General features: G+C 47.8%; 1 protein-coding gene across 1 annotated transcript in view; it reads right to left on the reverse strand.

Moving 5' to 3' along the window:
- The window catches only part of parp8 (poly (ADP-ribose) polymerase family, member 8), a 629,329-nt gene that overhangs the window by 189,729 nt on the left and 422,160 nt on the right, over positions 1–17,440 (reverse strand). The window contains exon 10 of the mRNA XM_072497074.1: positions 5,892–5,958. Within this exon, the coding sequence (XP_072353175.1) occupies positions 5,892–5,958 (67 nt within the window). The remainder of the gene's footprint in view (positions 1–5,891; positions 5,959–17,440) is intronic.

The following is a 17,440-nucleotide window of genomic DNA, read 5'->3' on the forward strand; positions in this document are numbered from 1 at the left end:
GGGGCGGAGACATGATTTGCTTTGTGGGGAGAGGGGCGAGATGGGGTCCAACCTCTGGACCTCGGTATTGGGCAGCCTGTTCAAAATTGCGGCCCGATGGCGGAATTCTGAAAGGAATCCTTGGAACTCCACGCCATGCATGAATTAGCATGGCTAGGGTGAGGGAATCACTCCTGGGTGCCACTCCTAGAGCCAGCATGGCCAGGAGCATCTCTATTCCAGCAGGGCTTCAACTCCAGAGAAGACTGTCACAGGTATACCCTGCACTGCTGTAGTAACGGCTGAAAAGGCATTGAAAATCCAAGATTTCAATCAACTTAGATAACAAAGGATAAAACAATTAACTTCCTGTAAGATTATTAAGAAAAGAGGAGGTGATTTTCCAAAGATATTTTAGGAGAACTGTCTTCTTTCTGTAGGCAATGGTCAGAGAGCTGCACTTCTGTATAAGGTTGCTCCATGAGAGGCAATGGGAAGAACTGCTGTGAATATGGTGACAAGACAGCCTCAACTTCTGTAATGAGATAAATTTACTCGAGACAATCAACTCTGGGTCAAGATTCCTATGCAAGATTCTGCAGCTTCAGAAATACAGGATTCACCTGCAGCTTCTGTGCTGACTCCAGTCTTCTTCCCTCATACACCAGTCACTGAAGGTAAGCATGCAGGCACAACAGGCGGTAAAGAAGTAAAATGGTATGTTGGCCTTCATAGTGCGAGGATTCGAGTACAGGAGCAGCGATATCTTGCTGCAATAATACAGGCCACACTTGGAATATTGTGGGCAGTTTTGGTCTCCTTATCTGAGGAAGGATGTTCATGCTCTAAAGGGAGTGCAATGAAGGTTTACCAGACTGATTCCTGGGATGGCAGGACTGACGTATGATGAGAGATTGAAACGGCTAGGATTGTACTTGCTGGAAGTCAGACGAATGAGGGGGCCTCTCATAGAAACCGAGAAAATTCTAACAGGACTGGACAGGGTAGATGCAGGAATGATGTTCCCAATGATGAGTGTGTCCAGAACAAGTGGTCACAGTCTGAGGATACAGGGTAGACAATTTAGGACTGAGATGAGGAGAAATTTCTTCACCCAGAGAGTGGTTGGCCTGTGGAATTCGTTATCAGAAAGTAGCTGAGGCAACAACATTGTATGTTTTCAAGAAGCAGTTAGATACAGCACTTAGGGCGAAGGATATCGCAGAAAACGGGATTACGCTGTTGAAGTGGATGATCAGCCATGATCATAATGAATGGCGGATCATGCTCAAAGGGCCGACTGGCCTCCTCCTGTTCCTACTTTCTATGTTTCGATAAATCCTTGAACTTGTACTATAATGGACCAATAGTTTGGATCAGGACTATTAACTTCCCCGAAGGAACTCTGTAATTTTGGGCTGACAATTCTGAGCTCCCCAGGATCGGATCTCAGAACGTTACAGGTAAGCATTTGCCTAGCAATTGCCCAAATGTGCAAACTTCCGCTGGGTAATTGCCCGGCACTGTGAAATATCCGAAAATGTGATTTAATTCACAAACTTCGGATGGTTCAACTAGGATGCGTCCTCAGAAATAGTTAGAATTAAAACCTCCTCTAAGTTCTGGGAAACTATTGTAAAGAACCAGACCAACTCTCCAACGAACTACCCCACACCCCGACACCCCAGGAGACTGCCCCAACTCTGAATAAACACCCTTTCATGGTATTCCCCACCCTGGCAATACGCCATGGAATTCCCCCACATGCAACCACCACTGTGAGCCCAACTCACACCTCCTTGCCCAACCAGATCCCCCCTCCCCACCTCACTACCTGGCCTGACCAACGGGCCAAACCCAGACAGCCCCCCCACTCCTCCCCCTCCCCCACAATCTGGTCTTACTCGAACCTTCCTGCCCCCAACGACCTAAAGCAGACCATTAAATTTATCTGCTTTTTGGCTGCCAATGCAACAAAAAAGAAGACACGTCCTCCTTCAATCTGCAAGACTGTGATGCTGGGCTTTGGAAACTGAGCTGCCTGGATCTCACCTGGCCTGTGTCAGAAGGTTGGGCAAGACAGGCATAGAAGAAATTTGCCATAGGTAAATGACTATAGAGTGGCAATCTTGTGCTGATTGCCACTCCAAAGAAGTCATGGGACGGGATTCTCCGATACCTCGCCAGGTCGGAGAATCGCTGGGGGACGGCGTGAATCCCGCACCTGCCGGCTGCCGAATTCTCCGGCGCCGGGGATTTGGTGGGGGCGGGAATCAAGCTGCGCCGGTCGGCGGCCGCTGGCAGCGGACCCCCCCCCCCGGTGATTCTCCGGCCTGCGATGGGTCGAGCGGCCACCTGTTTTCGGCGGGTCCCGCCGGCGTATGTTACAACAGGTATTTGCCGGAGGGACCTGGCTCCACGGGCAGCCTACGGGGTCCTCGGGGGGGCGCGGGGGGATCTGGCCCCGGCGGGTGCCCCCATGATGGCCTGGCCCATGATCGGGGACCACCAATCCACGGGCGGGCCTGTGCCGTGGGGGCACTCTATTCCTCCGCGCTGGCTGGTGTAGCGGTCCGCGATGCCGGCGCGGAGATGAACCCCCCTGCGCATGCGCTGGGATGACGCCAGCACACGCTGGCGCTCTCACGCATGCGCCAACTCGCACTGGCCGGCGGAGGCCCTTCAGCGCCAGTTGGCATGGCGCCAAGCCCCTTCCGTGCCGGCCGGCGCGGGGCAAACCACTCCGGTGCCGGCCTAGACCCGGAAGGTGTGGAGGATTCCGCACCTTTGGGGCGGCCCGACGCCGGAGTGATTCACGCCACTCCTTCGCACCGGAGTTGCCCGCCCCGCCGGTTTCCGAAGAATGCCGCCCATGGTCTTATGTCTTTTTCTTGACTTTCCATTTCTTGGATGGAACGTGTTTCATAAATACCGGGCAGAATTTTCCAACCATTGGGATTCTCTGTTCCCATAGCTGAATGGACTCCTGCGCACCTTGCCTTGGGAGAATGGCATCTTCTACTGGACCTAATGCATAAAGAAAGGAACTAATTTGCAGCTTTTGCTCCATTTCGTGAAGGCCTGATGCTGCTTGTTGCCAGAGAAAATGGTGTTTGCATAACTCCAACTGCTGGCCTCTCTGCAGATCCTCAAGGCAGTCAAACAGGCGGGTAAGGGCAGGAACTGCTGACCAGGTACGGTCACCGGTGCCTCTCTCCAGTGCACCTACTTCTTCTGCTGATTTTTTACGAGCTGCTTTCAAAGTTATTTTCACTCTGTGCTCCCTTGAATAACACTAATGCGTTTTCTTTATATTGATGTTTCCACTGCTGCCATCATATTCTGGGATAGTCCTTCTACCTTGGACTCTCGGTGTGGGACTCTAGGGGCGCGATTCTCTGAAATGGAGGCAGAGTGTTCGCGTCGTCGTGAACGCCGTTGAGGTTCACGACGGCGCGAAACGGCCCCTATCCTGACTGATTCAGGGGCCGAAAATGGACTAGGAGCGGCACCGCGTCATTTACGCGCACCAGGCCTTGCCGCCGCGTAAAGGAGGTGCCGCATACATGACACGGCCGGCACCGCATAACTGGCGTCACCCGCGCATGCGTGGTTGCCGTCCTCCCCGAGTCCGCCCCGCAAGAAGATGTCCGATGGATCTTGCGGGCTGTGGAAGAAAGGAGGTCCTCCTTCAGATAGGCCGGCCTGACGATCGGTGGGCACTGATCGTGGGCCAGACCCCATTTGAGGCCCCCCCGGTGCAGGAACCCCCCTCCCTCCCCCACAGGCCGCCCCCCTAGCGTTCCCGCGCTGTTCCCGCCGACAGCGACCAGGTGTGGACGGCGCTAGGGGGAACCCGCCGTTTTGGGCAGGCCGCTCGGCCCATCCGGCACTGAGAACCGCGGGGGTACCGGTGAATCGGCATTTTGGCTGTCTCGGGCGATTCACTGGACCGCGCCGCGCAAAAGCGATTGTGCCGATCTGGCCACTTCCGTGAATCGCGGGAGGGTGTCGGACCGGCGTCGCGGGAAAATTTGGCGACCCAGGCGATTCTCTGAAATGGCGCGGGAGCAGATAATCGCGCCCTAGGTGTTCTTGTTTATTAGTACCACAACAAAACCACAAAAAGGTGGGGCAGCACGGTAGCCTTGTGGATAGCACAATTGCTTCACAGCTCCAGGGTCCCAGGTTCGATTCCGGCTTGGGTCACTGTCTGTGCGGAGTCTGCACATCCTCCCCGTGTGTGCGTGGGTTTCCTCCGGGTGCTCCGGTTTCCTCCCACAGTCCAATGACGTGCAGATTAGGTGGATTGGCCATGATAAATTGCCCTTCGTGACCAAAATTGCCCTTAGTGTTGGGTGGGGTTACTGGGTTATGGGGATAGGGTGGCGGTGTTGACCTTGGGTAAGGTGCTCTTTCCAAGAGCTGGTGCAGGCTTGATGGGCCGAATGGCCTCCTTCTGCACTGTAAATTCTATGAAAACAGGTTACAGAGTAGGCATGTTGCTCCGAGGTATGATTCCAACCTCCATCTCTCTCTCTTTCGTCTAACACATGACTAACTTATGTCAATAGTACATCATCATTTCCATCATATATTAACATATCCTACCAATTAAACTTGTATACTACATTATTAATATTTGAGCAACAATAACTTGCATTTACATAACAGCTTTTTTAAAATATAAATTTAGTGTACCCAATTCATTTTTTTCCAATTAAGGGGCAATTTAGCGTGGCCAATCCACCTAGCCTGTACATCTTTGGGTTGTGGGGGTGAAACCCATACAAACATGGGGCGAACTCCACACGGACAGTGAACCAGAGCCATGATCGAACCTGGGACCTCGGCACCAGGAGGCAGCAATGCTAACCACTGCACCACCGTGCTGCCCTCACATACCAGCTTTTAACAAAATTTACATTTATGTAACACTTTCCAACAACTTGCATCAAAATGACACCTTTCAATAAGAACGACTTGTATTAATATGGCAAGTATTTGGGGTGGCATGGTGGCGCCGTAGGTAGCACTGCTGCCTCACGACACTGACGACCCATGTTTGATCCTGGCCCCGGGTCACTGTCCATGTGGAGTTGGCACATTCCCCCCATGTCTGCATGGGTCTCACCCCACAACCCAAAGATGTGCAGGGTAGGTGGATTGGCCACACTAAATTGCCCCTTAATTGGAAAAGAAAATGACAAGTTTTATGACCTCAGGATCTCTTGAAGCTTTTTTAAAAAAATACTTAAAGTCAATTATGGGTGTTGTATGTCATTGTACGTCAAATACTTATAGTCAATGATGGGTATTGTACGTCAATTTGCACAGAGCATCCTATTTTACTCGTTCAGAGGATGTGGGTATCACTGGCTGGGTATTTTAAGTTTCAACCACATTGCTGTGGATCTGGAGTCACATGTAGGCCAGACCAGGGCAAGGTAAGTACGACAGATTTCCTTCCCTGAAGGGTCGTTAGTGAACCAGATGGGTTTTTATGACAATCAACAATAATTTAATGTTCATCATTAGACTATTGATTCCAGACTTCTTTAATGAATTAAAATTTCACCATCTGCCATGGTGGGATTCAAACCAGGTCCCCAGAGCATTACCCTGGGTCGCTGGATTACTAGTCCAGCAACTATGCTTCCAAGCCACTGCTTCCCCCTGGTTCCACAAACAGCATTGTGGTAATAATCAGGGAATCTGTTTTATTGATGACTGTTGAGGGATAAATGTTGGCCAGGACAGTGGGAAGAACTCCCCTGCTCTTTCTCAAAATAATACTCTGTAACCTGTTTAACATCCCATTCAAAAGGCTGTGCCTCTCACAGTGCTGGGTGCTATGGAAATGCAGGTGCCACTGCTCTTTATAAATCTTATCATTTTTCTGAATGACTTACTTTTTCAGTTGATGTCCCAGTCCAAATCGATCCTTTGTTGATGTCTGGAAAACATCAACTGTTGGAACTGTAAAATTACAGGAGAGAGACAAAGGATACAATTAGGAGGCAAAAAAATAAACTTTCATGTGTCAGAAATAAGGAGCTCTCAAAGACTATAGGTGCCTTGTCATCCTGTAACTTATTTACATACAATGACTGGTTTAATTGTCCAATGTCTGGGAGTGAATGATCACCGTGTCACAGCTCCAATTACAGTACATTAAGAACTGTGGGAATGAATTTGTTAAATACAGTACTTTAAATGGAAATGGTTCTGGATAAAGAGCAGTGGGACATTGTGTTTGACACACAAGAGAATAAAGCTTTTCTCATTCTTTCAGAGCTCATAAGTCAGTAAAACCTAATTCACAAATAAAACCCACCTTGAATTAATTACAAGAATGATAAAAATTTGCACTATACTTTTTTGTGTATTAAACACATCTCGAGATTTGAGAAAATAAGGCACAATCCATTTATTGTCATGTGCATTAAACTTTAGTCAAAATCTGAAGCCGAAAGCTAGTTTCAGTAATGATGAATGTAAAACAACAATCGATTGTCAAGTATCAGCACAGCTTTGACGGAAGTGAACGTGGTAGTAAACCTTGGGTGAAGAATTCTTTCAAGATAAACAGAAAATTCTGGAAATATCCAGCGGCTTTGGCAATACTTGTGGGAGAGAAAGAGTTACGTTCAGACCTGTGACTTTGCATTGGAACAGGGAAGGTAGGAAGTTTATAACACTGAGGTCTTGGTGCGGATTTGTCAGGGCCAGTCAGGCAGGGTCCGGTGAGGGGGCTGGGGGGAGGGTGGTGAGAAAGATAATCCTTTCCGTGTGGAGGAGTGGGGTGGTATTTGGGATCGGGATGCTGGTTGGGTGACAAGTGGGCTATTTCCATGGCAGATGGCCTCTGTTCAGCACAGGGTGTCCAATCATGAGGGCCCTACCACTGAGCCCACAGCCAAGCTGGTAGAATGGGTGACCCCGTCACTGTTAAAATACTGGCAGAAGTGTAGGGGTGGGCGACCGTTAAATGACCATCAGTTGGCCACCTCAGGGCCTTCATTGGCCCAAGGATGTGCCTGAAACCTACACCACCTCTGGCAAAATGCCAGCGGAGTCGGGTAGGTGGCAGACATGGTGCCCACCACCTGCCAGCCGCTCCCAGGGGCTTAAAGGTCAGACTATATATTCTGATCATCTCTTCACAGATGCTACCTGGCCAGTTGAGTATTTCCAATACTTTTTGTTTTTATTTCAGATTTCTAGCATCCGCAATAGTGACACTTTTTTTTACCCTCACACATTTAATGTGGCTCTTTAGGAGAAGTGAAAGATGCAAACAACTGGATTATGGGAATGACAGAGGCTTTTCCCATATTAATTAGTACCAATATTCAATGTGCACCAAAAATGTTGTCACTGGACAGAGATTACAATAGTGGCAGTGTGGCACAGTGGTTAGCACTGCTGCCTCACAATGCCAGGGACCCGGGTTTGATTCCGAGCTCAGGTGACTATCTGTGTGGAGTTTGTACGGTCTTCCCATGTCTGCGTGAGTTTCCTCTGGGTCCTGCTGTTTCCTCCCACAGTCCAAAGATGTCCAGGTTAGATTGATTGGGCATGCTAAATTGCCCCTTGGTGCCCAAAGGTTAGGTTAGGTGGGGTTACAATGTTATGGGGATAGGGCATGTGATTGGGCCTAGGTCGGGTGCTCTACTGGAGGGTTGGTGCAGACTTGATGGGTCGAATAGCAGCCTCCTGCACTGTAGGGAGCCTCCTCCTGCACTGTAGGGATTCTGTGATTCTATGAAGGTCATGCATGTGAAAGGTCTTCAAGATTGGTGAGTATTTACAAAGTCATGAAGACATGCTTTGTGACACATACTTATTTTTAATCTACCTGCTGGAAACCTCAACCGAAAGTTTAAAAAAAGACTTTTAAAAACACAGAGACTAAAGGTAAAAGCAAATTACTGCGGATGCTGGAATCTGAAACAAAAACAGAAAATACAGGAAAATCTCAGCCGGTCTGACAGCATCTGTGGAGAGAGAAGGGAGCTAATGTTTTGAGTCTGGGGGACTCTTTGTCAAAGCTCAAAGCTTTGACAAAGAGATTAAAGGTAATTTGAGATTAGTCTAAAATAGGGACCCCAATTTAAATTGCTGTACATTCCACATTCCAACTCATTGTCTGCATAATGCACCAAAGACAATGGCCTTCTGGAGAATGTGAAGGACCAAAATCTGTCCAATTAGCTAGGTATTAAGGTAATCGCCTGAGTTATTCAACTGTTGGAGATGGGCCATTAATGTTAATCTCTTGAAAAATGGGACATTGGTAAGAAAGCTTCCCAGGTATCAAGTTACCCTTGGAATACACAAATAACAATTTATTTGGATTCCATTAACAATTGGTGAGGGAAGGTCAGGTGACAAGCTAATCCTTTGTATGCTTTAAGCACATTTTTTCTTCCTGTAGAACTGGGAACAAGTAATTGAGACACTGAGAGAGAAGATCTCTTGCTTCCCTTCTCTCCAGCCCACTCAACAAGCTTCGAACCCTGTTTGCTGACTGACCATCCAGGGGAGCCCCTGCTGCAGAGAGAGATTTATTAAAAGTATTCAACCCAGCACTAGCATCTGCAGAAGAACAACCAACACAACCATCTACATTTTAAAATCGGAAACATTGGGTCCACAGAAGGAAAGTCATAAAGTCAATAAATGTTCAGCCTTAGCCAGCTGAATCACCAAACTACAGGCTTTGTATTCTTTTTATGGGTTCTAATTTGGTCAACATATCCTTTACATTCTATAATCTGTATTTGAGTTTTGGGGAACTTTAAATGTATATATGAATGTTAGTGTGTTGTGTGCAAATGAAAATTGGAGCATATTATATTATTTTACTTAGCTCAGTTTAAGTACATAAAACAAATCTATTTCTTTGCTAAATTAAAGAAAATCTGTCCAATGCGTTCTCTTAGGATCACAGCACCTAAGCAGATATTCACTAAATTCGCAAGTAAATCCTTTAAAAAAAAAACTATTACAATCAAATGAGAGGGGAAAGAGGGGAAACATTTGATCCCACCTCACCTGATCACAACAACAGACAATATTGTTTAGAGTGAGGTGGAAGATAAAAGGATATCAAGAATAGAATGGAAGACAGGGTAATGTGAATCTTTCTCGCGTCAGAAATGAGCAATGAGCAAAATAAAAAAGATGATTCCAAATCTTAATGTTATTATAAAACTGTGAGGTGTAAACATCCTTAACCATGTTTACTAGTAATTTTGATGTTTTTATTGATGTTTATTACATATTTATTTGGAGGTTTTCTCATATTATTCAGCTGGACAACACAATGAGACAACACAATGACCTCAGGGGTTTGGTTGTTAGCCAGTTTCATTCTCAGGCCACTCCCAGCGCCTCAACCCTACTGTGGTAGCTGAGTACAAACAAAGCCGAGGGAAATGTTGTTGTTAAACATGTGTGGCTGACCTATGAGTGAAAATTCCTCCGCTGATACTGGTCCAGTTCTTCTGACAGAGGCTGAAGTGCACGTGCTTGAGCTTCAGGCATGTACAATGGAGTCGGATTATATGATAGGAAGCGGAAAATACAGGAAATAGTGATGTCTCTTTATGGTCATGAATGAAGGCTGGAGACGAGGTTTGGGTTTTATAAGCCAATGGTTAAAAGCAAAGCCAAGTTCTAGCTGTTAAAATTCCACACACTTCCCAGGATGATAACGTGTATTTTTTTCATAGGTTATAGATAGATATGAAACTAGAATTCATGCTAATTATTTCATTTATTTTTAACCTTTAACATAGATCAACCAGATCTAATGGATCTCCTGCCTTCTAAATGGTACTGGTTGCGGGTTAGGAAGGTGCTGCAGTATATCTTATAGATGGTATACACTGGTGCCACTGTGCACTGGTGTTGAAGGGCGTGAGTATTTAAGTTGGTGGGTGGGGTGCCGGTCAAGCGGGATGCTTTGTCCTGGATGATGTCGAGCTTCTTGAGGGTTTTTGGAGCCACATTCATCCAGGCAAGTAGAGAGTATTCTATCACACTCCTGAGTTGTGGCTTTTGGATGGTTTACATTCTTTGGGGAGTCAGGAAGTGACTTGCTGCAGAACTCATTGCCTTTGATCTGCTCTTGTAGCCACGGTATTTATATGGCTGGTCCAGTTCAGTTTCTAGTCAAGGGTAACCCCCAGGATATTGATAGCGGGGGATTCAGCGATGGTAATGCTATTGAATGTCAAGGGTAGATGGTTAGATTCTCTCTTGTTGGAGATGGCTATTGCCTGGTAGTTGGGAGGTGCAAATGTGACTTGCCACTTGTCAGCCCAAGCCTGAATGTTGTCCACATCCTGCTCCGTATGGACATGGACTGCTTTAGTATGAATGGAGTCACAAATGGTGCTGAACATTGTGCTGTCATCAGCGAACATCCCAACTTCTGACCTTATCGTGGAGGATAAATCAGTTGAAAATAGTTGGGCTTAGGGCACCACCTGGGGGCGGGGGGCAGGGGAGGGTGGGGTGGGGGGTGGGGGGGTACTCCTGCAGTGATATCCTGGAACTGCGATAATTGGCCTCCAACAACCCATAGCTATCTTCCTGTATGCTAGGTACATGTCAGGACAATTGACAACTTTCCCCTTGATTCCCATTGATTTCAATCAAGCTGGGGCTCTTTGATTTCAATCATGCTGGGGCTCTTTGATCTCAAATTCTGCCCTGATATCAAGGACAGTCATTCTCCCATCACCTCTGGAATTCTGCTCTTTTGCCCATGCATGGACCAAAACAGCAATGATGTCAGGAGCTGAATGGTTCTTGTGGAGCCCTAACTGAGCATCAATGAGCAGGCTATTGCTGTGAAAGTGCTGTTTGATAGCACTGTCGATGACACCTTCTATCACTTTGCTGATGCTCGAGAGTAGGTTGATGGGGCAGTAATTGGCCAGATTGAATTTTCCCTGCTTTTCGTGGACAGATAGATTTGTCCTGCTGTTTGTGGACAGGACAAACCAAGGCAATTTTCCACATTGTTTGTGGATGCCAGTGTTACAGCTATACTGGAACAACTTGGGTGGGGACACAGTTTATTCTGGAAGACAAGTCTTTTGTACTGTGGCTAGGCTTTGTCAGGGCCCACAGTCTTTGTAGTGTCCAATGCCTTCAGCTGGTTCTCGATGTCACGTGGAGTGTATGGATTTGGCTGAAGATCGGAATCTGTGATGCTGGGATCTCAGAAGGAGGCCAAGATGGATCATCCACTTGGCATTTCTCACTGAAGACAGTTCCCAATGCTTCAGCCTTCTTTTTTATATTAATGTACTGCACTCCCCCATCATTATAGATGGAGATATTTGTGGAACATCCTCCTCAGGCTCATTGCTTAATTGTTCGTCACCATTTACCGCAGGGTGAGGCAGGACTGTAGAGTTTTGATTTAATCCGTTCTAGATTCATGTTCTAAATTGTTGTTAACATTAAAAATTGAATAATGTGTAGTGAGTAACATCGTGGACATTGGGAGTGGTTGTTCTATGTTTGTGGGAGTGGTATGTTCTATGTTTGTGGGAGCAGACGTGAAGAGTGCCACTTGTCTCCTGATACAAGGTAGCAAATGGGGGGGTCAGAAAGAAAAAAGGGATTTTCTCAATCATTTGTCACTCCGTAGGCAGATTAACAAACTTTGGCAGTTAAACAGGTCTTCTGGCAAAGAGAAATTTGTCAGGATATTAATATAGCATTTTAATATGTGCCTTCGTGCATGACCCTCCAACTGTTCAGTGGATACACAAAGGGTGATCAATAGCTGGAATGGTTTTCCAGGAACAATGAGTTTATTTGACAAAACTGTCAGCTACAATGGGAAGACTGATTAGTTGGGAAACCATCCTCAATGGGCTTTATCATCTTCTATATCCGAACGTATCTGGTGAATGCATTCTCGGGACTGCACTAAGAGGGTGCAGGAATTTGGGAGTGCACACCTCTAGATGGTTGCACCTGCCCAAGGTACCAAGCAGAGAAACAATCCTCAGTTCTTTTAGAAAATGCAGGAGGAACGTTTTCAATAAAATGGTGGTAAGTAGATGACTTCCGGTGGCGGCCATGGAGTGAGTGATCACACGTACGGTGGTTCTTGCTTGGTGATGGATAACTTGGCCCTTTCTGCCCATTTAATGGGGGTATTGCAGGTGAACAAAGTACTCCCAGTACAGAATAAGACTTTCTCCTTCGATGGGTGATGTCAAGGAGTTATCAGTCAAGGAATGCGTCGAATAAGGTGCACTTTTCAGACAAGAACGACTTGCATGGTGCAGCAGGGGAAAAGATGGCAGAAGGGCCGATGGTGTCGTTGCCCGCACAGTGGTCACCAGGGCAGTTGGTCCAATCTCTTTGGCCGAGTTCGAGAAGCAAAGGCTGGCAGCCTCGGAGGATCTGGCGAGAGTGGGAGAGCCGATTCAGGCTGCACTGAAGAGGGTAGAACCGAGGTTGGAAGTGCAGAATGCGTCCCTCCAGAAGGTGGAGGAGACGGTGGATTGTCTCCTTGGAGGCAGAAATGCTGATGATGGCGGAGGGGCAAAAGAAGTTGAATGAGAAGGTCGATGACCTGGAAAATCACTCAAGGAGGCAAAACCTGAGGATTGTGCAGCTGCCAGAAGGCATTGAGGGCATGAATGCCATGGAAAATGGAGAGAGAATGTTTGGAAGTTGGTGAGGGGTTCCAGAAGTCGATCAGACCCATCAATCTTTGCGGAGGAAGCTCAGAGCTGGGGAGTTGCTGTGAGCAATCATCGTGAGGCTCCATCAGTATTTGGACAAGGAAAGGATCCTGAGATGGGAAAAGGAGACACGGGAATGAACCTGGGACGGGCATACAGTCTGCATCTATCTGGGGTTGGGCGAGGAGCTGGCCAAAAGAAGGGCTGGGTTTAATAAGGCCAAGGCTAAGGTGCTCTTCATGGACACGGTGTGGCTCGGGATGATATACCCGACTTGCTTGTGGGTCATGCAAGGAATATAGTAAGGAATAGTATAAGTTTATAATAGTATTGAATTCCTTACAAATAGTAAGGAATTCTACTGGATGAGGCAATATGCTTTCTAAGAGATTATGGACTGGGATTCGTTTGAGGACTTGGGTTTTTAGGGTGGGTTCACCTACATGATTGAACTGTGGATCTGTGGGGGGGGGGGGGGTGGGGGGGGGTGCAAGGGCTTGTATGTTTTCATGTGTTATTGTTACCCACTCAATATTGTTAATGTGTAACAGTGGAGTTTGGTAATATTTGCTGGCCTGCTTTTGGAGTATTGGTATGGGGCCATTTTCATTTAGGGGATGTGGTGGGAAGCGTGGGGAGAAGAGTGGGGAGGGGTGGTAAAGGAGCTCATGACTACAAGGCAATAGGGTTTGAAGAGGTTTGGGTATAAGATAGTCTGCTCTTAGCCTCGATTGGGGGCCTTCTGGCTGGCAAAAATACTGGTTCACAGAAGTGAAGTGTTGGGGGGAGCCACGACTGGCTGCTTGGGGGAGGGTGGTGGAGGGGGGGCTGTTTTTCTGGTTTTGCTAGTTTCTTTGTTTTTTGGGTGGGGTGGGGCAGCGCGCCTAGGGTGGTGGAGTTTTCTTTTTTTGGGTTGGGGGAAGGTTTGGGTGTGGTGCGATGGTGCTGATATGGAAGGTATTTTTATGGAGTAGTTGGTTAAGGGGGGTGGCAGCAGCTATATTCGGGGGTCCTGGGAAGAGAGCGAGACAGGGCCTGGTGGAGTGCGCTTGGATTTGGATGTGGCTGACTATTGTTTTTGTTGGGGGGGGGGTGGGGGGCGGAGGGTGGCGGCGACTGGTCTCATGGAATGTGAGGGGACTGAATGGGCTGATTAAGGTCTCGCCCATAAAAAAGTTTGAGGGCGGACGTGGTTTCAATGCAGAGACTCACCTGAAGGTTAAAGATCGTATGAGGCTGAGGAAAAGGTGGGTGGGACATTCGGTGTTGGATATGAAGGCGAGCGAGGCAGAGGTGCTGATTGCTAAGTTGGTGGTTTCTCTGAGTAACAGAGTAGGGAACCCAGGGGGTAGGTATGTGATGGTTAGTGGAAGGTGAGAGGGATCACCTGTGGTGTCGGTGAGTGTATACATCCCTAATTGGGATGATGTGGACTTTATGAAGAAGGTCCTGGCGAAGATACTGGACTTGGATATGACCGGTTGACTTTGGGGGGCAGGGATTTTAACTGTTCCAGATCCTAGGTTGGATCGGTCATGCCCCAAGTCTTTGAGGGAGTTAGGGGTGGCAAAGGCGTTGCTGGGGTTTATGGAGAGGATGGGGCATATGGATCCATGGCGGTTTGGTGCCCAGGTGCGCAGGAGTTTTCTTTCTTTTCACATGTGCTTCGGGTGTACTCACGTATTGGCTTTTATGTTATGGACAAGACATTGCTGGAAGGTGATGGGTTCAGTGTATTCGCCGATTTTTGTGTCAGATCATGCGTCACTTTTTGTGGAATTGTATGTGGAGAAGGGGAGCTCCCAGTGGCCACAGGGGAGGTTGGATGTGGGGTTACTGGTGGATAGGGGTGTAGGCGAGAAAGTTGGTGGCTATTGTCCCTTACGTCAAGTTTAATAAGAGTGAGGAGGCATTGAAAGTGTTAATTAGCAAGGAGTTTATTTTGATTAAGGCGCATAGGGATAACAAAGGTAGGCTGGAGAGGCAGTGGTTGGTGGAGGCCATTTTGGCTGTGGATCGGCAATTCTTAGCGGCCTCTGGAGAGCGGCTTTTGAAGGTGTGGAAGAAATTCCAGTTGGAGTTTGATCTTATGTCAATGGGAAAGGTAGTGGGGCAGTTATGCCAAGTTACGGGAGAGTTTTATGAGCATGGCGAGAAGGCCAGTAGGCTTTTGGTTGAGGCGGCAGGCGGCGGTCAGGGAGATTGGACAGGTTATGTCTCTGAGGGTAGGTGGCAAACGGGGTAGGGAAGGTGAATGGAGTGTGCGAGAACTTTTACAGGGGGCTGTACAGGTCTGGGAATGCACCGGGCCCGGATGGATTCCCAGTGGAATTTTACAAAAAGTTTTTGACAGTGCTGGGTCCGTTCCTAGTGTAAATGTTTAATGATTCAATTGACAAGGGGGAGCTTCCGCTTACGTTGGCAGAGGCATCGATTTCACTTATTTTAAAGAAAGATAAAGATCTGGAGGAGTGTGTGTCATATCGGCCGATATCGCTTTTGAATGTGGATGCAAAGTTGTTAGCTAAGGTGTTTGCGACGCACTTGGAGGATTGTGTGCCAGGGGTGATCAGACAGGGTTTGTGAAGGTGTGACAGTTGTCGTCGAACATTAGGAGACTGTTGAATGTAGTGATGACACCCCCAACTGGCAGGGGAACGGAGGTGGTAATATCTATAGATGCGGAGAAGATGTTTGACAGGGTTGAGTGGAAGTACCTTCCTGAGGTGCTGGTGCAGTTTGATCTGGGGCAGGGGTTTGTTGGTTGGATCAAGATGTTATACAGGTCCCCCCCCATGGCGAGTGAACACACGAATGCTGTAAGTTTGAGGTATTTATGCTTGAATCGGGGAATGAGGCAGGGGTGTCCACCATCCCCTTTGCTTTTTGCATTGGCGATTGAACCATTGGCAATGACGCTTCGGGCTTCAGCAGAGTGGAGAGGAATAGAGAGAGAGGGGTGGAACACCGACTGTCCCTGTATGCGGATGACCTTCTGCTATATGCTACGGACCTGATGGCAAGTATTAATAGTATTCTGGTGATCCTGATGAAATTTGGGTCATTTTCAGGGTACAAGCTCAATGTGGGAAAAAGTGAGGCATTTGCGGTCAATGTTCAGGAACATGGGAGGGGTCTGTAGAAGTTATCTTTGTGATGGGTCAAGTCAAACTTTAGTTATCTGGAGATATGGGTGGCGAGTCGTTGAGCTCAGCTACACAAATTGAACATGGCATATTTGGCAGAGGGGGTGAGGGAGGATTTCAAGAGGTGGGATGTTTTCTGTTATCATCGGCGGGGAAGGTCCAGACCGTGAAGATGATGGTTCTCCTGAAGTTTCTTCAGAATCTCCTGATTTTTGTGCCAAAGTCTTTTTTGGGATGTTAAACGGGGATGATCACAAACTTCATGTGGGCGGGGATGGTGCCCTGTATTCAAAGGTTTTTTTGGAGAGGGATAGGCGGAGTTAGGGCCTGGCTCTGCCGAACCTGTTGAAGTATTATTGGGCAATGAACACCAAGAAGCTGCGGAAGTGGGCTGTGGAGGAGGGGTCGGTGTGGGGGCGGATGGAGGAGGCGTCGTTTATGGGGACAAGTCTGAGGGCACTGGTGATGGCGTCCTTTCTGTCTTCGCCAGCTAAGTACTCCACGGGTCCGGTGGTGGGAGTAACATTAAGGATCTGGAATCAGTTCAGGCAGCATTTCAGGATTGGGGGCATGTCATTGCGGGCGTCGATCTGTGGCAATCACAGATTTACCTCAGCAGGGTTAGATGCAACGTATAGTGTGTGGGAACGGAAGGGGGTTGGGCAGATTCAGGATCTATTTGTGGGAGGTAGGTTTGCAGGAGAACTGGAGGAGAAGTTTGATTTGCCAAAGGGGAATGGGTTCGGTTGCTGAAGATTAGGGATTTTGTTTGGAAGGAGTTTGCTATGTTTCCACGGTTGCCTACCCCTTTGTTGCTTGAAATGATTGTGTCCCTGGATGAGATAGGAGAAGGTAGGTTCTCTGACATTTACCGGCAGTTGATGAAGGGGGAGGGGGTCGCATTGGGGGTCATTAAGAGATAGTGGGAGGAGGAGCTGGGTGGTATTTAAAGGGGGGGGGGGTTGGAGTGAGGTCCTGTGGAAGGGAAATCCAACAACCTCCTGTGCGTGAATAAATTTAATACAATTTAAAGTGGTGCATACGGCGCACATGACAAAGTCGCGCATGAGTCGGTTCTTTCTGGAAGTGGAGGATCGGTGTGGGCGGTGTTTAGGGGGGCTGGCTAACCATACTCACATGTTTTGGTCATGCCCGAAGTTGGTGGAGTTCTGAGAGTCCTTCTCGGGAAGCATGTCAGAGATTTTGGAGATGAAGGTGGCTCCAAGCCCATGGGTGGCGTAATTTGGAGTTTCGGCGGATCTAGGAGTGCAGGTGGGGAGAGAGGCTGATGTGTTGGACTTTGCCTCCCTGATAGCCCAGAAGCGGATATTGATGGGGTGACGGGCTCCGAACCATAAAGCGGCGGGGTGGGTGAGTGACCTGGTGGAATTCTTGTATTTGGAGAAGATAAAGTTCGCCATTCGAAGGTCGGAGGAGGGTTTCGTATCGAGGTGGAGGTTGTTCATCTCCTACTTTAAGGATATGTGAATGTCAGCGGGTGGGAGGCTGGGGTTGAGAGGGTGGATTTGTTTTCTTTTCTTCTCCGTTTGTGTTATAATTATTGCTGTTTTATTGGTTAGCTTTAAACGG

This window comes from Scyliorhinus torazame, chromosome 3, assembly GCF_047496885.1.
Source record: "Scyliorhinus torazame isolate Kashiwa2021f chromosome 3, sScyTor2.1, whole genome shotgun sequence".
Classification (NCBI taxonomy): Eukaryota; Metazoa; Chordata; class Chondrichthyes; order Carcharhiniformes; family Scyliorhinidae; genus Scyliorhinus; species Scyliorhinus torazame.